The 21,216-nt window shown below is 40.0% G+C and overlaps 1 protein-coding gene across 1 annotated transcript; it reads right to left on the reverse strand.

Annotated features, from left to right (window-relative positions):
- Nucleotides 1-15,481: 15,481 nt before the first annotated feature.
- Nucleotides 15,482-15,889, reverse strand: LOC6597292. Its single transcript, XM_002022397.1, has one exon. It carries the CDS (start codon nt 15,887-15,889, stop codon nt 15,482-15,484), a length of 408 nt encoding a protein of 135 aa, XP_002022433.1.
- Nucleotides 15,890-21,216: the final 5,327 nt, after the last annotated feature.

Genomic DNA, 21,216 nt, shown 5'->3' on the forward strand with positions numbered 1-21,216 from the left:
AACATTCACATTTCAGCGACAGCCCCCGAAGGCAACGACAGTCAGCAAGTTTTTTTAATGATGTGGCACTGCCACACGAATGGGGACAGTGGACGAAGAACGAAGAACGGCGGAGGATTGCAACTAAATGCTGACCACGAAATAACTTGGCCAAGGCCAGGCTAGGCCAGGCCAGGCCAGGCCAAACACAACTGCATCCCTAAGAAAATAATTCGCTCGAGTTGACATTTTTGCAGAGACCCAAAAGATAAATGGTTGGAGGGGCGTGGGGGTAAAACCAAAGATCTGTGCACGCGGAGGATAAGGCGCTAAGAAGCGACAGCAAAGTATAATTAGATGGACAGTGGGCGGAAAGGCACGAACACTTTGGGAACAGCTTTGGGAATACTCTTTCGGGATATTTTTGAAAGCAAACTTCAACTCTGAAAAGATCGCGATTCTACAGCATTTGTGCTTCCCTCCAGGTGACACTCGTCAGCGTCATCTTAGCTTCCTCGTTGGCCAACTGCTTATGCGTTTTTCTTGGCCCTATCCTTTAAGTGGCTGTAGCCACTGGTTTCCATGACTGTCGCATGTATTTGTGGCTCAAGTGCAGCACTTTGTTATTTTTAGCCATCGTCATCGCCATGTCCCTGTCCCAGTCCTAGTCCTACCCTGTCCTTTGCCTCTCAGCCACTTTTGCTAGCTGTTTATCATGCTTTTCTTAGTATTGCTTCTGCTGCTTGACTTGTGTTGTTCTTCTGCGACTACTGCTTGCTTTGCTATATACGATTTTTTATTTCTCCTCGTTTTTTTTGTTTTTGTGTATCATACTTAATTATCTCTTGATGATATTCACAAATTTCTCAGCATAAAAGCATAAAATGCTTTTATCGCTCTGCTTTTCTGTCTTTCAGGCTTTTATCATCGTGCTTTCCTGTCTGTCATACTTTAATCATCCTATTTTCTTGTCTAACATGCTTTCAACACTCTGCTTTCCAGTCTGTCATGCTTTTATCCCTCTACTTCCCTGTCTGTCATGCTTTTATCCCTCTACTTTCCTCTCTTTCATGCTTTTATCACTATATTTTCCTGTCTGTCACACTTTTATCATTCTACTTTCCTGTCTGTCATGCTTTTATCCCTCTACTTCCCTTTCTGTCATGCTTTTATCCCTCTACTTTCCTCTCTTTCATGCTTTTATCACTATATTTTCCTGTCTGTCACACTTTTATCATTCTACTTTCCTGTCTGTCATGCTTTTATCACTCTACTTTCTTGTCTCTCTGTTGTGCTACTTTCACTCATGCTTTCGGTTGAATATGCCCTTTTCTACTCCGCTCGATTTACACATCATTCTTTCTTAACCCCTGCTTGCTTTTATCACACATTTTGCAATCCTTCATTCGGTGTCACATGCGTTTTCTTCTTGGAAATGTCACATGTACTATACTTTCGTTTGTCCTACGTTTTTCTCGTACTTTTTGGTGATCTTCTTGCGTGCTTTTCATTCCTCCTTAGTTCTCTAGTTCTTGTTTGCATAATCTTTTGCTTTAATCAAACTTTTCGACCCTCCTCTGGCTGCTTGTCATTCTTTTTTCCACCTCTTGCCCCCTCTGGCTACTTGTTAATATTTTCCTAAAGCTGTTTGTTCCACTTTCTCCTTCCATCCCATACCTTTTGACGTTCCTTCTTTCCCTTGTCATACTTTTGCGACTCATTTGTTATCCATCATACGAGTTTTCTCTGTTTTTTTTTTTTGTCAAACATTCTGTGGTCACACTTTTCCGGTTACTGCTTGCTTCTGTCAGTGCATTTTCGATGCAGTCAATGTGGTGTTCGTGTTTATTGGCAACGCAAAAACCAAAAATAAATGATGCAAATATTTTGTAACAAGCAAAACCCCAACACCGGGCACCACAAATACCCCATTTCTAGTTCTGTCATCCACTGGCATCCATTTGCAGTTATTGCACTTTCTGTCGTGTCCTGTTTCTGTTGGTCCGTCCGTCTGTCCGTTTGGCTTTGGGTGTTGTGATTAACAAGTAAGCTGGTGGCTTTCCAATGCCATCTCTCCACTTGCAGAGGACTGTGCTGTCCTGTCGCCTCGCTGTCGTCTGTCGTCTGTCGTCTGATGTCCCTCCATCTGTCTGACTGTCTGACTGTCGGGCGGTGTCCCCTTGTCTATGTCTGTTGCAGACAGGCAACAACTTGGTAGCACAGTGTAAGTAAGCCCCTGTCTTGTTGTCGCTTAATTCTGTTTGCCACTGGCCATGCCTGTGCATTTGAGGGCTTGCCAAATGGCAACTTTGTTATTTGCAAAACCAGTGTCTACCCAGACACGCAGAAACGTAGAAACGTAGAAACGCAGAAAAACGAATGCCAGAAAGTAGGAAAGACAATATTTAAACACTAAACAATCTAAAAGACTGTTAACTAATTGGAGTGTGGATTTAGTTATGAAGAGAAACATCAACTAACGATGCCAACAATGGTTATAGCATTGCCAGCTGTCGCTTTGAAGCAGAAACAGCATTGCCAGTGCTAAACAATCATTTTAAATGAGTCTCCGACAGAGACTGTACTTTGAACTCTTAAATAAGACGGTTAGATGGTACCTTAATGGGAGTTTTCCCCGCCAAAGGCATTGCCAACACCTACTAGGCATTGCCATTTGACTGTAATTACAACCAAAACTATTTATAGGGCTTTAAAAGTCTACGAAAATAGCCATTACTTGAAATGGAAATCGAAAAACACAGCAAAAAGAAAAGAAAAAAACAAATCATTGCCCAAGAAATAAATTCCAAAGCAATGAAAATAAAGCAATAATATATGGATATTGTATATTGTTTTGGTTAGAAGAAAAGCATTCGGCCGCAATCGCTTTGCTATTTCCTATTATTGATCTCTCGATTTCGGTCTCGATAAGACGTCACGTCACGTGTGTGTGCAGACACATTTTTCCAGCGGGCCACCCCAATCACATCATCACGATCCACCTCTCTGTTTCCCAAATTACTGCCCCATCCAGCCATCCAGCCATCCAGCCATCCATCTATCATCCATCATCTCGAAGCCGCAATCGAAGCGATCTGTCTGCATTGTTTTGCCTAAAAATAAACACAATACATACCCTCCATCTGTCGGATCGGCATATACTCTAATCACGTCACAACATTTAAACACCTGGCCAACATTGTGTCCATAGGATTTACAGCTCAAATTATTTAAGTAAATTTTTCAAAAATTACTTGCTTGCTTCCTTTGTAACAAATTGCTTTTGTGATGTTTGCTCAAATTTTTAATTAGATTTGTCACTCAAGCGCTTCTTTTCAGCAAAAGCAAAAACAAAAAAGACCAACGAAACGAGACGATGATCGTTTCTTGTGCCAATTCTCAGTAGAAAATCCCGAGAGTGCAGTGCACCGAGCACGATAATTAATGTTAATTTTAACACGAAAGTGGATTTTGGGGCAATTTAATAGAGCTCGAGGCAGGCGTCATTAAAACTATTCAAACCATGTGAATGCGAATGCGAATGCAATTTGGCTGCCGGCAAAACGATTAGAGAACTGAAAGGCAGGCAGGCAGGCAGGCAGGCAGGCAGGCAGATGGATGGATGGATGGATGGATGGATGGATCGAACAGAATGATCGAAAGGTCAAACGGTCAGGCACCTCTGGTGCTAAATCTATGGATAATGGAGTTCACTTCCCAATTTAGTGCTGGCAATGCCTTTTTTCTTAACTATTAAGCAGGTACAGTCTCTCAGTTCATCAAAATGACAGCTGGCAATGCCATCGAGTAGAATACATCCTTCAAAGTTTAGTCTCTGTCTATATTTCCATACGAAAACAGATTTAAATTGATCATTTAGGCATGGCAAGGCTGTTTTTCCCCCACTTATGGCGAATGGCAATGCTTTTGCTACAAATTGACTGGCTGGCAATGCTGTAGAATAGATAATTTGTATCTTCAACGTTTTTTGTTCATCCTTTGTCTCGAATATAACCATTTGTGGCATTTTTATGTGGGGCATACGTAGGTACACACGTGGGGAGTACAGTTTCCGTTGTATAAGGAGTGCGCGACATTCAATCGCAGTGACAGTTGTGCAACGCGAAGCACAAGACAAATAACCACAAACACACACATAACACTAGCCAGGCGAATGACAGCTGAGGCAAAAAAATAAAACACTCAGAGAGTAAAGCAAAGAGTGGTACACTCATATTCGATAGACTTGAAGTGCTGCTCTGCCCTGCCCTGCAATTTCGTCAACTTTCGAGAGTATTTTAATTAGGAAAAGTTCGCTTCGCACTGGCACTTTGCAACCTTGCAACTTCTTTGATTTTCATCAAAGATAAACAATCGACGGGGCGAAAAGTTTGTTCGACAGCATAAATCAATGCTAAAATGTCTATAGATACAATCTATAAATTTTCATACGCTCTCATAATCATTAATTTGCATAGCTTTTTGTGTGTGCAACATGTCGCATGGCCGAAGCGAAGCGGTCATTGAACGATGCTAGATGATAGAACAGTGTGCCCCCCAGTGCCCCGCCATCGTCGTCATCGTCATCGTCATCCCGAAAAATGTTACACACATTATAATAAAAAACACATTTGTCATTACTTTTTTTTCCTTCTATTTCTTTTGGCATTGACAATGGCCATGGCCGTGGCCCCCGCCGACACTCTGTCTGTCTTTCTTTCTTTCTTTCTGTCGCTTTTTTTGTGTGTTGTTGTTGTCGAACACAAAAGTTCAGAGCAGAGCACAACTATTTACCCCATAAAAGTTGGGGCATCATTCGTGGGGCAACAGCCGCAGCCGAAGCCCCAGACACGAGGGCACGGGCAGGGCACGGGCAGGGCATTCCCTCTGCTCTTCTTTTTCGAATTTGTTTATTTTTGTTATGTTTCCAAATTGTTTTTGCACATTTCACTTATTTCGGTGGCCGCGTTTACTTCTTTTTTTGGCCAAAAGGGTTTCCGTTTGAGCTACGATTTTTCGTGGTTTTTAACGGGTTTCAAAATAAAACTAAATTACACTAAATAAACTACTGATTAAGATTGAATATTCAATTAATTTTCGTTATTGCATTGCGTTTGCTTAGAATATTTTTTTTATTTTATTATTATTTAAAAAAAAATTTCTACAAGCTTTTGTTTTTACTATTTTTTTCATTAATTTTTTTACTGTTTTTGTAATATATTCATACTACAGGTAGTATATATTTTTTATATTATATTGTTTTTTTTTCTTTTATTTTATTCTTACTTTTTATTATATTTTATTATTATTTTATTTTATTGTATTATTATATTTTATTATTATTATTTTGCATTATATTTTAATATTTTTTTCTTATATATATTATATTTTTTATTATATTTTAGTATTATTTTGTATAATATTTTACTATTTTTTTCTTATATTAATATAATAATACATTAATATTTTTGTATTATATTTCTTGATTATTTTATTACAATTATTATTATTGAAGCATTTAAGTATTCTAAAGCAGCATAGCATCTGCATCTTGAGATTTATGTTGAGATACCATCGAAAGATACTTGTACTTGAAACCAGAACATAATCTTTTAATGATTAAAACTTTGACTATTTGCAGTTAGTTTGAAGTGCGCAAAGTTGAAGAAGAATAAAGAACCGTATGAATACACCATGAATAGCCATCAAAAGACACAAAGATACAAAGATACTCGGGTGCCCGGTTACTCGCAGGGAGATCCACCGAGCACAGAGCACCGAGCACAGAGCACAGAGCGAAGGAAAGTTCAATGTCTGGTAAATCTTTTTCGTTTTATATGCGAGTCCCAGCCCCGCTGTCCGCTCTTTTGGGTTGGCAAATCCCCTAAATAGTGGCCTGATGGAACGAACAGAGGCAGCGCCAGAAGCAGCGACAGTCACAGCTGTCGCACAGTTAGCGCCCATTGATAGATGGCTCCCCCCGCCCCGCAAAAGAACAAATTTGTGATGACAGTAAATGGAGGATGGAGGACAGTGTTTTTTGGGCCGATGGGATGGGAGTGTGGCTCGGACGTGGCTGGTGGGCCTTCAAGTGTGAATAAGCTTTGGCTTATTTATCGGAGGAGCGTATTAGGACGAAGGGAGGACTGCCCCACAGATTTATGAAACTCTTGCCTCCCCAAGAACATCATCTGTCGCACTGTCAGATGCCGCCTTTGTATTGCAGTAACAATTCGGAATTCCGAATTCGAAACTCAATTTTCAAAACAGTCCTTGAGGACTGAGTGCTGCCGCTGCTGCTGCTGCTGCTGCAACTTTAATGAAACTCTTGGGATGTTGCCCCCAGAAATTGTATAGACAGCTCAAGAGCCGAAAAAGTTTAAGTGCCTCGAGAAGAATATGAAAAACCAAAAAAGGATTAGAAACGACCTGTAAGGAGAGGTGAGACAGAGTCAGACTTGTGTGGAAAAGGGGAAAATGTGTGAAAATGCTGCAGCATCGATATGAATATTCATCGACCCAAAGAAAAAACTTTACACTGCATTTATGACAATTATTGTAATTGTTTTCTATAAAGTATTTCCAGCAGGAAAATCAGGAGATTTTCTTTGCATTTGCATGGAGATTTTCTTATTTTCTAGAGTACGAAAATAGTCCTTTTTCAAGGGAAATCCAAGCAATTTTGCACACATTTTACCAGGAATAATGCGGTGTCCGTTTAATCAAATAATTGACTGAATCCAAGGAAAATAAATGGCTACGATTTCTGGGAAATTAATGAAATGAACGCAACAGAAGAAATGCAAGGATTTCTATTATTCTATTTGTATTTTAATTTTGTATTGTTATTCTGCATTGGTCGTACTTTTCATTATCGCAATTCAAGTGAAAAATATGGATAAACCAACTCCAATGCGGGTTTTCGGGGAAAACAAAGGGATATTTGTACATTTTCCAATTCGAATGAAACGTTATTTGGAAATTAAATATGTTGTTTTCCAAATGAAAGGATTTTTAGTAGCACTTTCTAGTATGATTTATTTGTATTGTTTTTTATTGCTAATTTCGATATTAGAATAGAATAGAAAATTTTGTCACTATTTTTTGCTAGTATTATTAATTCTTATCATTTTTTTTTATTAATATTTGTATTATTCATATTCTTAAATATTTTTGTTTATTATTATGTTGTATTATTTTATTTACTATTATTTTGTATTTATTATTATTTCCTATTATTATTTATCATTGTTTTCTTATTAATATTTATTTTTAATATTCATATATTTAAATATTTTTTGTATTTTGATTTTTTGATATTTCTGTTATTCTTATTTTGTATTATTATTTCGTATTATCCTTTTTTATTACTATTTTTAGTATTCATATTTTTAAATATTTGAATATTTGAATATTAAATATTTAAATATTTTATAAACCATTCATATTTTTGTTGTTTATTTCTTGATGTGAGACTTTTTGGAATAAAGACTTTCTCCAATCAAATATGATCTACGAAACATTTCTCTCTCTTTGCCATTGTTCACAAAATGCAATTTCAACAATTTTACATAGATGTAATTTCCGATGCTATTCATTATTATTCATTACAGTTGTAAACTTAGTTTTCGGACTTCCATCACGAGTTGTGCTTATAAGCATTCAGCATTCAAGTTGCTCGAATTGCTGGCTAATTCCCGACTAATTAGCAAAGTTGCAGCCTGCCACGAGACGAGAGGAGAGGCGAGGAGAGACGAGAGGGGCAGAGGCGTGGTCAAGGCTGGCGGCAAGAGGGAGAAATGGGGAAAGTGGAAGCAACAGCAAAGGCCAACTAGAGTCTTTTACTGGGCTAAGCAGTTTATATGCAAATTTTATGAGCTGTCAACGTGGCCAAGTGTCTTGTCGTATCGTGTGCTTAAGCCCCAAGAAGAGGGCTACGGACTCGGACATGGGCCAACACTTTCACTTCAATTATTCATGCCATCCATCCAGCCATCCAGCCATCCATCCCATCCAAAAGGTCAAGTGTCAGCCTTGCAATTAAGACCCCCAAATGCATGGACGACAAAGACAAAGACACATGTGCATACGAATTGCTTTGAATGAAATTCATGTAAAAATTCATGTAATTTCGATAAAGAAATCAAATCTACAGATGATGCTGCCGATGATGATTTACCTTCCACTCCGCCGCTCCATTCCCGCCCCGTTCCGCACACTTTTTCGGGGGCACATCCATCATTCTTTTATGCCATTTTCATTTGGATTTTCATGCATGACGAAAATCTGTTGCTGATGGCAACAGCAACGCAAAACAGAAAACAAATTTAAGGCATTTTTTGTTTGCCCAGATGGACATTTTTTTGCGCCAGACTTTGAAGACATTTTTTTTCGTAAAGTTCCTTCATAAATGACTGAAGGAATGCCACAAAAAAAAAACGAGAAAATGGAATATAGTGGGGGGTTATTTTGGGTATTTTCCCTGTCTTTGGTCAAAACCCCAAAAAACAAAAGAGCAGGCGAAAAAGCAAAAAGCGAGAGTCCTGCCGCAGAGGGCGCGCGTGTCAATGACTCCAAAGCAAATAACAATTCGAATAGTCGTAGTCGTAGTCGTAGTCGTAGTCGTAGTAGTAATACAAATGTGGGGCTCCCACCGTCAGAAGTGGCTTCTGAATGGGTTAAATGTGTGGCCTGGGGCGCGGGTGTTTGGGCTTTTGGGGGGGCTGGGGTTTGCCTTCAGCTTTCAGCAGTTACTGCTTGTCAAAATTTATTTCATTGGCCAAACGCTATAGAGAGAAGCGAAGGATATGACGACTTGAAGGAGATGTTTGCTGTATTTCTGTATCTTTTGAGGTAGAAAAAGTATTGCAACTTCAAAATTTCTAATAGCTTTTATTTTTTTTTTTTTTTTTTTTTTTTAAATATTATGATTAAATATAGAAAAGCGTATTAAATTTGTAATTTTGTATTTATTATTTAAATTTGTAATTAAACTTTTAGTTTTTTAATAAAAATAAGCATTTTATTTTGTAATATTTTTAATCGATTTTTCATTTATTTTTACCCTTTTCTAAAATAAAAAATAAAAATATGAAATGAATATCAAATATACAAAATTGTGTTTAATTTTTAATGTTGTATTTATTATTTAAATTTTTAATTAAATTTTTAGTTTTTTGTTAAAATTATGCATTTTAATTTGTGATCTTTTTAATAGATTTTTTCATTTATTTTGCAGGTTTTTGAATATAGTTTTTGATGCGAAACGTGGGCTCATGGATAACACCTGTGTATACCTCTGTTTCATAGTTTGATTGATCAGAAAACCTCCTTTCCCTTCCCTCTAGTCCGAAAGTTCTGATCAAATAAATGTGTGTATTTGTACATCGTTTGTCAATCGCTTTTGGCGATGGATTACTGGATTAACGCTCTCAATCAGCAGCAGATTGCAGCTTAGAATCCCCCCGTTCTTGGGTTGGGAGCTCCCCCACTGGCCCTGCTTCTTCTACGGGATGTCTTCCACCTATTTGCATTTATCATTGGCAGGCAGCAGGCAGCAGGCGGCAGCAGGCAGCAGGCAACAATGACAACACTTTTGCATGCAAATATATCAGAGACATGGTGGGGCCCCCGCGTTGGCAGTTAAGCACATGTGCCACATCGTCCTCTCTGTCTACAGCAGATATTGCCCCATCGGTGGGGCGTCTAGTGGGGCTGTGGCTGGGGCTAGCTACCTGTTCGGCACAGTGGCTTTAAGTTGATGTCACACAGAGGAGAACCAGGAATATTCCTCCAATGTTTTCGCATTGCATTTCCATCGATTTTGTGTTCACTGTGCCTCACGACCTAAGTCGTAGGTCATGTTGGGATGTGCTTCGTCGCATAAGGCGCACAAGTGCCAAATTGCTTAGGCAAACTACGTTAGTTATTACAGATGGTAGGAGGCATCGTGGCAACGGTTACTTTTTGCCCCAAATTCGAGTTCCGACTGCCGCCATGCAGGGCCATGCCCAATGGCTGTGTGTTGCCTGTTAAAGGCTCATAACTGGCGTTGCCAACAGGAAAGCAGCTCCTGTTTCCTGCTTTAATGTTTGTTTCTGGCTGTGTCTGTGGCTGTGTCTGTGTGCCCTGCCCTGACAAGAACATAAATAGACCCAAAATTAGGCCCGAAATTGGGGGCTCCAAACAGATTCGTGTGTGTATGCCGATTCCTATTCGTATTCTATGATGTTTTGCCTACAACTGTCTACAACTGTCAGTTTTGGTATCCTATTCATCTGTTTGGATATCGCCCTGCTGCCTGCCAATCCGCTGATGCTCCTGCAGCAATCACTTATGTAACTCTTTGCCTGCCTTTTGTCCCCGCCCCTCTTGCCCCTCTTGCCCTTCTTGCCCTTCATCTCTTCGTCTCGGGTTGAAATGAAAGAAAAGCAAGTGAAAAGTGTTTGCAGAGGTCTCCGAGTGGGCGGCTTTCGAGGATATTCATATCAAATTCACTTAATCATATTTGCAGGTGGACGTACAGAGATACAGATACAACTCTCCAGCAGAGTGGATGATCATTGATGGGTCTCCGATTTTCTTGCTAGAAAATCATGAAAAATCTCCATTGGATGTCAAATAAATGTCAGCCCTTTTTCGTATGACAAACAATTAACAGAATAAATGGGTTTTCGCCTTGTTTGGCAATTTATTAAATTTTTTAATTGAATCATTTTCAATTAAAAATATTTTTGTGTATTCAATTTCTATACTGCTTTCGGGTGGGTTTGTTGTTGGTTTTCCTTTTTTTCTACAACATTTTTGCGGCCGAGCAGCCGAGCCTCGGAAAAACACGGGGAAAACAAATTTCTTTGTTTCGGAAATTTCAATGTTTTGCCTTTTTTTCGGTTTTCTCCGCTTCTGGCTTTTCTTTTTGTTTGACTCCCACATGAAATATTCAATTTTCATTTTCTTTACGGTGATTTTTTGTTTTTTCTGTGTGTTTTTTTTGTTGCTGTGCATCAAAAATCCAATAAAAAACCAAAAATCTGAGAATGGAAGGATTTGTTACCGCGGGAGATCCGTAGATATCTTCGGGTTACACTCAATTAGTCATGATAAATGCCTGGAGGATTTAGGTGGAAATGCATTTAAATAATGCTCTGAAATAGAGCTCCGAATAGAAGATAATTATAGGCTTTAAACTCCAGACTAAAGTCCTTCATATCATATCATATTGTAGTGCTTCGACGGCTTTGAATATCTTTGGGCATAACAAGTTTTTCCTTGGACCAGAAATATACCAAAATTCTTCCTCTCTTTCCATGGGTTCTACACCAAAAAAATGGCAGAAAAAACACTGAAAAATAACTCCAGAGGCTTGGGTTTCGGATTCGCACGGACATTTTGATTGCAGATTGTTTTTTCGTAGGATTCGAGCTGTTAATTAATAGATATTTTGTTTGGATTTTTTTTTTGAGGGGGGAGGGGGGGGGGGGGGTAAAATGTGCGACATGAATGTGCATTCGAATCTGTAATTTACTTGGCAGTCCGCAAAGCGACATTCCGGGCAATCAATCATCTGGCTCATTGGTGCCCCTTTTTGGGGGGGGAGAGAGAGAAGAGAGGGCCCACCGCATTGATAAGAGGGGGCTTTGCAGGGGCCTTTGGCTAAATAAATATTATGCGTATGATGGCAAATGTATCAGAGTTCCAGCCCGAATACCAAAATACCTGATGGCATTTTAAGTGGAAAACAATGTTGATGCGCGATAGCGCAGGCGATTGATATCATCATCAGCGATGGATACGATGGCTCTCTAGATACAATTCCTCTGTAACCGACGCGACGACTCCGTTTGCCGTCTCTAACCATCAATCAAGGTAGTGAAAGGAGGACACTTATCGAATGATAAGTCCTACGTCTATAAGCAGATATAGAACTCTGTGCAAGTCCTGAGGAAGGGGAGTGCAACGAGAGAGATTTAACGAGAGAAAGTACTCTAACGAGAGAGATAGACCTCTAAAGAGAGAGATAGAGCTCTGAAAAAGGAGAGAGATAGAGAGAGAGATAGAGCTCTGACCAGATAGAGATAGAGAGATATAGCTCGAACGAGTGTGTACTGTACCGAGAGAGACCTCTGACGAGAGAGTACTCTAACGAGAGAGATATAGCTCTAACGAGAGAGAGATAGAGCTCTAACGAGAGAGATAGAGAGATAGAGAGAGTATTCCAATGAGAGAGTAGCCTTATTAGAGACTCCTCTAACGAAACCTAACTCTAACGAATGAAAACTCCAACGAAAGAGACCTCAAACGAACGAGAACTCTAGAGACTTCTAAAGTTGGAAAATGGATTTTTAAATCTATTAAAAACGTAGAACTTCTTCCAAAAAATCTTTCAACTTACATTTCCCGTACAAAAACCCTTTAAAGCCCACGCTTTTTTGCCAATAAGCAGGACGAATTCATTAAGTCCTCAGAAAATATTTCAATTGAAATTCCATCTCAATAAAATCGGTTTCCAAAATTAATTTTAATTAAGTGACAAACTGACAAAAACAAACAAAAATTCCCCTGCCGTAATGGCCGGCATTTTCAGGCAATTAAATTGAAGCCCAATTAAAATAAAATTGCAATTAAATTAGCCAACGACAGGGAATAAATATTATTTGCATAGATTTCCGTTTCAAATTGCAACCATTTTTTATTTTTTATTTTTGGGCCTTTGCATTTGCATCTGCTTCAAGGATGGCCTTGAAACAGAAACAGGAATATCACGTATACGACACCGCTATTGCGTTTTCCTGTTGCTGCTTCGGAGAAAAATCAAAGAATTTTTTTTGACCTCCGTTTGCGGAAAGGTCCGCTGGTCACGCGCCAAAACTAGCGCTGCAGCTAGTGGGGGACACCATCGTGCAGTTCCTTAAACGCAGCGATTAGCAAAAGGACACGTACTGAACGGACCAGAACGGCGGAGGATGCTGCCTGCCCCCTCATATGTGTGTGTGCGTGAATGTGGCAACAAGTTTGGTTAACGAAGCCGTCCACCACATGCCGCCAGAGGAGAGCAGAGGAGATCCTTAACCACAAAAAGAGTGGCTCTTGTTGCATGCAGTTTTTTCCACCATTCTATCATCCGAGGCCGGAGTCGGAAATCGGTGGAAATGGCAACGGAAATGGCGGAGTTTAACAAGCGGTTCTTCTTTTTAGCTCTTTAGCCAAAAATTTCCCTTCACAGAAAAATTAAAAATTTTAATGCAAATGAACATCTTTCAAGTGCAAAAGGAAAAACAATCCAGTAATATGTAAAAACAGGGAGACTCCAGAAAAATATTCAATAACATTTAAGTGCAATATGCATGCGGATATACTTACGGATATTGTTTAGTTTCTCATTTGGAAATTATTGAAAGATTTTGCAAAAGAGTCATTTAAATATTCTCAATTTTGATGGGTTTAAAATTTATAACCACTTTTTGTTTGCAATTTAAGAAAATGTTTGTGTTATTCCAATCCTCGACTTAAAAAAATAAATTTTTAAAATTTTCAAAGTTTTTTTATGGTTCTTAGCATGTTTTATTATATTTTTCCATATTAAAATTCTGAAACTTTGAAAGTTTTTCTTTAAAAATTTGTGAAAATTTGGAAAAATTTGTCCTTGCACCTTTCTTCATTATCTAAAATATTGAATACCATTTTTCAGCTTTGTTTTCAAACCCCCAAAAAGCACACACACCATTCACACGACACTCTCACGAATTTAGTCAAGAATTTACAGTTGAAGTTTGTGGGAAATATTCCAAAAGTAAAGATTCAAATATTTACCTGTTTTTGAATCCGAAATTTCTAACGGACGCAACGCACTTTCTAGTCGTTCGAATCCAGCGAAAATTTTGTGCACATGTTTGTACGTGAAAGAATCGAATTAGTTTTCACAGGAAACACAAAACGAAAACAACAGAAGCATAAACGTAAAGCCAAGAAAAACCAAACTTAAGCTTACAGATATTTCAATATTTTGTAGTTATTTTTGAAAATAGGTTTTTTTTCTTTGTGTGTGTTTTCCTATGGTTCGTGGAGTTTTAAATTTTAATTAGAATTTTTGTTTGCCAATTGAGAAGTTAAGTTTGGATTTTTGAAAGATTTTTGAAGCACAAACACTCACAGAAACAAAAAAAAAAAAGATTGATTGAAAATGTTTGAAATTAGTTTGAAAGACTTTTGTTTTGAGGTTTTGGAAATTTTGATGTTGAGTTGTTCAGAGCGTTTCGATGTCTGTCAAGGAGGATAGTCGGGAATGAAGTTATATGCGCAATCGAGGATGCACTCGTGCGTGTGTGGGTGTGCGATGGTGAAGCGAGAGAGAGTTCGGTTCCGTGTCGGTTTTTGTTGAGTTTTTCGGTTCTGGTTTGAGTTGAGTTTTGGAGTTGAGTCTCAGTGTTTCTTTTTGTTCGCTGCTGGCGGCACAACGCGCCTTGTCCACTGTTCAAATGAAACTGAGGCCAAAGCGCAGCGACGCCAGGAATATAACGGCGCAATCCCACACACAAGCACACGCGCCGGCGAGAGGCGACGCGACCCACCGACCCACGGACCCGAAAGCCGACAGCCGACAGCCGACAGTCGACAGTCGACAGCCGACAGTCGAGAGAAGGCCGCCAGCCAGCTCTTCGGGTTTAGGAGCCGAGTAGCGCACACAAGAGGGCCACACGATAAACACCTGTAAGCAGGCAGGCAGGCCTGCCGGCTGGGCGCTGAGAACGAGAGAGCGCCATAGGCGGCGTGGGTGGGCGCGACAGAGAGAGAGATAGATAATGGCTAAAAGGCCATATCAGGCAGGCTCCTCTCCGTCCCTCCGTCTCTCTCCCTCATCCACTCGCCTACGCGCCCATCTCGCTCGCGCTGGCGACTCTCTGGCTGACGCTGTCCCACTCTCTGCCAGGCCTCTGTCGGCGTCCGTCGGAAGCGGAAGGAAACTCAACAGTTGGCACATTACGGAGGAGACGGCGCACGGGGGCGGCGTGGGAGAGCTACAAGCGCTACTGGTTGCTGGCGTCGTCTCTGGTTCCAGGCAAATCATTTGCTGCGTTCCCGATGCTGTGCATTGCACTGAAGTACAGTTGCCCACAAAAAGCATGTGGTTAATCGATAATTATCGATACCATGAAATATGCGAAAAAAAAGGCTTTTCATTGCCTAAGGCTCAGATTTATACCAAAATCTGTTGCTTCTCCTTCGGGTTGCAGTGCGGAACATTTGGGGGAAGAATATTCATAAATATCCATACCCTGATAACTGGATTTTCATTCAGAGACTTTTATGCAAAAATACCCCACAAAAGTTCAGAAGAGAAGTTCTTCTTCAGAGAAAGAAGAAAGCCAGAAGCGTGCACTACGAAACGGTACATTTCAAGGACATTTCACAGATGTAATTTCCATATTTCCGTGTTCGAAACCCCCATTTTGGTACTTTGTGCTCGCCTTACAGGATTGTTTATTTGATGGGTGTACAAATGGATTTAGTTATGCTTCCCCTTTAATTTTTTCTCTCCGCCAAACATGTCCTCTATCAATTGCGGCACTTCCTTCATACACTTAACCGCACAAGCCGTGGAAGAGCTCTCTGTGTAGCGACAGTGAAACATGCAGTCCACTATGGGAATCATGAACTTTGTTAGAGTCCCTTTGATGTCAGTCTCCGCTGGCAATGGCCTGGGCAAGTGACGATCAACGCAGAGTTCCACAGCTAAGGCACTGTCATTGGTGTTGTTACAGCACTTCGTGGAGCACTTAAGGACCCTCTGATGCATCCTCCGCACAAACTCGCGATCTGCGATAATGGATAAATCATCTACGGCTGTACTAAAGACCTTGGACTGCTCTTGAACGATTCGGTAAAACGGATTTGCGTACACTTTATCAGCCATGGTTTTAGCTATAAGTCGAGATCAAAAGTTGAGAGAAAATGTAGGTCTAAACTGCAAAGAATTAACGAAACGGCAGGGCCTACTGAAAAGAAAATAATCATCGAAAAATAATCGACACAAACTATTTTTGAATGTCATTATTTCTAGTATCTGTAATGTAGAGAAAACCATCTCAAAAATCGTGGAAAATTCAAAATTGATCAGAAATTACTGAAATATTATCGATAGGAATTATAATCGAATTAAGTACAAAAAGCACATAAAATTATCGCTATCGGATTGTCAATAGCCATAGCTCCATAGGCCATAGGTCGTGTGTAGGAATGCCCCACAAACCATTTAAATCAATCAACGCCGATGATTAAACCCTTGAGAACTTCTCAATTAATTGCAGGCCACTAATCGAGAATCGAGAATCGAGAAACCGAAACGCGCCTGCTGATTAGTCACTAATCTAATCAAATATGAAGACGTTCTTGTGGCGAGTGGCCCACAAACATGTTTTCCATTGGGGAAATGGCAATTATATGTGCCACCGAATGAGGCAGATGGGAAACCAGGGGACGGACTCTCCTGAATAACAAATTATTCATTTATATGTGTCCGGTATAGCCAGGTCCTCCTCCATGTCGGGTAAATGCTCCAAATAGCAATAATCTCTTCGACACGGACAACGTGGCACACTTTTAGGCGAAAAAGTTCCGCCCTACAATCAATGATTGAATGTCCTTTTGCCATCCGAAAGTCAGCGATTCTTCATTTTTGCCACACGAACAGCACAAGGAAAAGTGCCCATAATTAGGGGCTTGCGCGGTTGATTTTTTGGTCGGGGGCTTTCATTTTGGATCATACATATATTGGAAAATCCCACCAGCTGACAATCAAGTTGTTGCCTCTCCCATCGGACGCCGATTAAAGTTGCTTCTGTTTTTCGGGAAAAACGCCCAACGAATTGCAAATAAATAAATTCAATTTTATACCTATTGTAGTAATTTTGTATTATTTATGGAATAAAATGGAAAATGGTTTTACCATCTAATAAATATTTGCCATTTTTCGATATAATTGGAACATTATCTAATAATAATCAAAATGTATCGGCAAAGATCGATATATATGGGCTATAATCGATAATATTTGCTGCATTTTCTGGGCATAACGCACAGAAACATGAAAACGTTAAAATATGCATTAAATAATCGAAATTCATCGATAAATATCGATATATACGGCCAAAAAGGTAATATATCGATCGAGTTATTGGTTAATAATCGATCATAGATAAAACCTATCGATCATTTATATAGATATTTTCTATTTCGGGTGATATTTATAAGTAATGTACAGAAAAATCATTGGATAATCGATAATATTATCGATAGCATGTGCCATACAAATGGCATGGTCTCTCACTATTTCGTGCAGCTAAAGGCCGAAAATTCAATCATTTTTCCGCCTTTGCCCTTCATCTGTCCATCAATTGGCAATCAATGGCCCCAGTGGCTTGTCTATAAGATGCGATTGTATGTCTGTCTGCAGACAAAGGCATGCCAGTTGGAGAGCAGTTTAAAAGGCAAAAACCCAGAACAAAAACTATGGGAAATTCAGGACAATGACAGTGGATGGCTGTGGGGTGCTAGTGGGGGTGTCGTCCCAACAAAATGTTTTCACATTATTCAAATGAAATGGTTTTTATTGTCCTGCCACTCTACCAGCAGGAACAGTGCCGGAGAGCAACAAAAACCAATGTAACAAATCAAAACTAATACGAAATGAGGGAAGGGTTGATACTCGTACACGACTAAAGACTAAAGGCTACCCTGTGCTGGGGTTTGCAATGAGAGCAATGAGGTGGGAAATACATATCCCTTTCGCACTCTACTTGTGCGGGGTGCAAACATAAACTAAAAACAAACATCGAAGCGAAAACACTACCTGCATTCATGGCATACAATGAATCATTTGAATGAAGAGAAAAATCCCCGGAAAAACGGAGTGAAAAACACAGGGACACAGACAAAGAGAGAGATAGGGAGAAAAAGGGTTAAGGCGTGCCAGATTGAAGGAGCAGTGTAAAAACCGTTGGTTGACATTCTTTTTTGGCCCTTAAAACGTTGCAAGAAGCAGTAGAGAAAGCCAAACAAAATGGCAACGATGTAGGAGACCCACCAGCTCTCAATGGTTCTACATCCCATGGATCCCATGGTCCTTCGGCATGGCTTTGCCCGCCGGGCTGGTGTCTGTGGAGTATCGTCTGTGGGTCCTCGGTCTCTACGCTGTGGTCGAGTCAGAGGTCGAGGTGGAGTCAGAAGAAGGTAACGAGTCGTCTCACAGCGCAGTCTTTTACAGCGAGGATAGCGATGATACCAATGAAGATCATAGGAACACGCCTTTAAGCGGCTCTCTGGCCTCGCCTGGCCCCTGCGGTTGAGTTTCTATTTACAAGGCTAATTCTTCCTAAAGGTTCTGCCATGAACCATGAAGCTCGGGCTCACAAAAACAAACAAAAAAGACTTGACTGCAGGCCTCACTGCGACAGCCAGTCAATGGCCCATAGGCCGAGGCTTCATGCCCCGTGCCCCACGCAGACATAGACACATAAGGTCGCGCGCGCCTCAAAGTGGCAAGTCGAGCAAAACGACGAGGCAAGGACGACGCTGCGACGCTAAGAAAACGAAAGCATCCTTTGGCCGATAAATCCCAGAAGAAAGATGTGGGAAATTGTGGAAAAAGGGTACCCTTTCGTTTTGAAAAATTATTATAAACCGATAATATATCGTATTTATATCGAATTTCTATTTATTTACTGTTAACATAAAAACCATAGCGAGCCCAAAATGCAGTCGATTATAAATCGAAGTTTGGTTAATTGTTCAGCTATCGAATAATTCGATAAACTGTTCAAAAAGCAACAACAAAAAATACAATTAAAGCTACCCTAGAAACCTGGACAGATAATTGAGCCAAAAATAGTCCCCTCCAAATTCGTCGACCTTGATTAATCTTTTTTTTTTTTTTAATTTGTACTTTTTTTTAATTATCAGAATTTTTATTATTTACTATTTAAAAAAGAAAAAAATTTTGTACCGCAAATATAATTTGGAAACGAAGCGATAATGAATCGCTTTTGAATCGGTTATGAATCTTTGTAATATACTTTTGTTCCAAGTCGATAGAGAATCTGTAATGAAAAGGTTATTTTCAATACCAACACATTCTGAATCGGTTCTGATTCGTTTATGCAACAGATTTGAATCGGTTACTAATCTTTTCAAAATCAACCCGTTTTAAGTCGATTAAAAATCACTTCTGAATTACTTCTGAATCGGTTATGCATCGGCTATGAATCTTTTCATTACCCAATCAAATAGACATTTTATTCAGCCGAAAAAAAGAAAACGACGGCGGATTCCCTTTGTGCGGCGACTATAATGAAAGTATCGCCATTGTAGCGCTGCTACCCTCAAAAATGTACACGTCTCCCCGACCGCGTATATGTATACGAGTGAGCATCCATCCAGCCAGCCATCCATCCATTCATCCATTCATCCCACACCTCAGTGTTAAATTTAATGCGGTTCGCTGTTTATTAGATTTGCACAAATGGCATTTTCAGGGAGTAGGTTTTTTTTTTTGGCGCCAACATCACACCATAACGTTTTTTTGGGTGGGGAGGGGGGGCCTCCTGTGGATGCGGAAGTGGGTAGACGAGGGTCCTTCTTTCTAGGCGTTAAGTGCTTGTTGGTGGCATGCAACAACAACTCTATTCGGTGGCCAAAACCCCCCCCAAACACCCCGAAAAGCCTACAACGAAATTATTGAAAATTCATTTAAATGTCAGAGCAATGTTAAGAAGCTTAAAAAAAAAATGGCGCAACATGTCGTATGCGTAATATTAAATATTAAAACGTTTACATTATTAATGCCAAACAGAGAGACAGACAGACAGACAGGCGGAAGCAGCAACAGCAGGCGAGTGGAGTCGAGTGGAGATTTACAAGCCCCCGAAGGACATTTACAGGGCGGCGGTAGGGAGCTCAACGCGAATTTTCATATCATTTCAAGAGCCCAGCGTATCAGCAAACTTATGAACACCACATTCATGCCGTGCTCTTTCCTGGGCCCCAAAATCCATTTGTCAATTAGAGGAAAAATTAAAGTAAGGAGAGACAAAGGCCCAGGGGCAAAGAGCGAATGAAATCAGCGATGCAGTCGACGGGGCCACACCGAAACCTGTTGACACACAGAAGCTGCAACATGCAACAGCAGCAATATGCCTCCCCCCTCCACCACCCGAAAACCCTGAGGTTAGATTTTGATTGCCTTTTGCCGGGGTCCACAGTCCACGTTGAGGCCGGAACTTCATGACTAGTGAATGGTCAAGGCATTCAAAGCTGGAGCTGCTCGAATACCCTGCAGAAAGTAGGGGCTTAACTGCAGTACAGTGAAGAAAGCGAAAGGATTGGTGGACTCCAAAGGTCTATCGACTAATAATCGAACAACGATTGACTAACATATCGATTTAACGGCTATGACTGGTATGAAAAGTTGTCTAAAAAAGTTGTCCTTTAATATTCGGTGACGTTTAAATTGTATTAAAAAAGTATATTTATCGATAACAAATCTTCGGGAAACAAAATATCGACCAATATCGATTAATAATCGATCAATAAAGATAATAAAGTATCGGCTACATATCGTTCATAAGTTTTTAGTTTATTGTTAGGAAAACAATTCGAAATCGATTAATTCGATTACAAATCTAACGAAAATCGATTGAAATATCGATGTATTTTACTCGAGAGTCTATCCTTTCGGTATGTACATTTTATCTACACGTAAAATGTGTTCGGTTTGTGGTCTAGATTCACAAATAATGTTATCGATAACAAATCGAAGCTGAAATTGTACCAAAAACGTTTCTAAATCATTTCTGCCATAGTTGTGCGTTTATTATTCAACAAATTGATGTTATATCCTGTCATTTGGGCCAATCGACCATCGACATCCATCATCGATGCACGCATACTCGTTTTGGACTGAGCAAGCAAATGCTCGTAAAACTGGAAAGAATTGAGGAGTTGATTCAAACCCCCCCCACACACATGGGGATAACCGAGTACCGAGTGCATCTCCTCTGCCTCGCAGCGGAAATTCCGCTCCATTCCACACTTCCACGTGGATTGCGGATTGCGGATCCATCCACCGCATCCGCAATGCCACTCTCTTTTTGGTGGCGGCCTGTCATAAAAATCTGCGTATGCATTCGTCCTCGCAGTTAATTTCAGTGTCATGCTTAAGGCTCGTAAAATCAACTGCTCTTATGG

This window comes from Drosophila persimilis, unplaced genomic scaffold (assembly GCF_003286085.1).
Source record: "Drosophila persimilis strain 14011-0111.01,24,50 unplaced genomic scaffold, DperRS2 tig00000606-arrow-arrow-pilon, whole genome shotgun sequence".
Classification (NCBI taxonomy): domain Eukaryota; kingdom Metazoa; phylum Arthropoda; class Insecta; order Diptera; family Drosophilidae; genus Drosophila; species Drosophila persimilis.

Excerpts from the sequence above, each read along its gene's own strand:
- LOC6597292 (XM_002022397.1), bottom strand. The coding sequence starts at position 15,889 with ATGGCTGATAAAGTGTACGCAAATCCGTTTTACCGAATCGTTCAAGAG.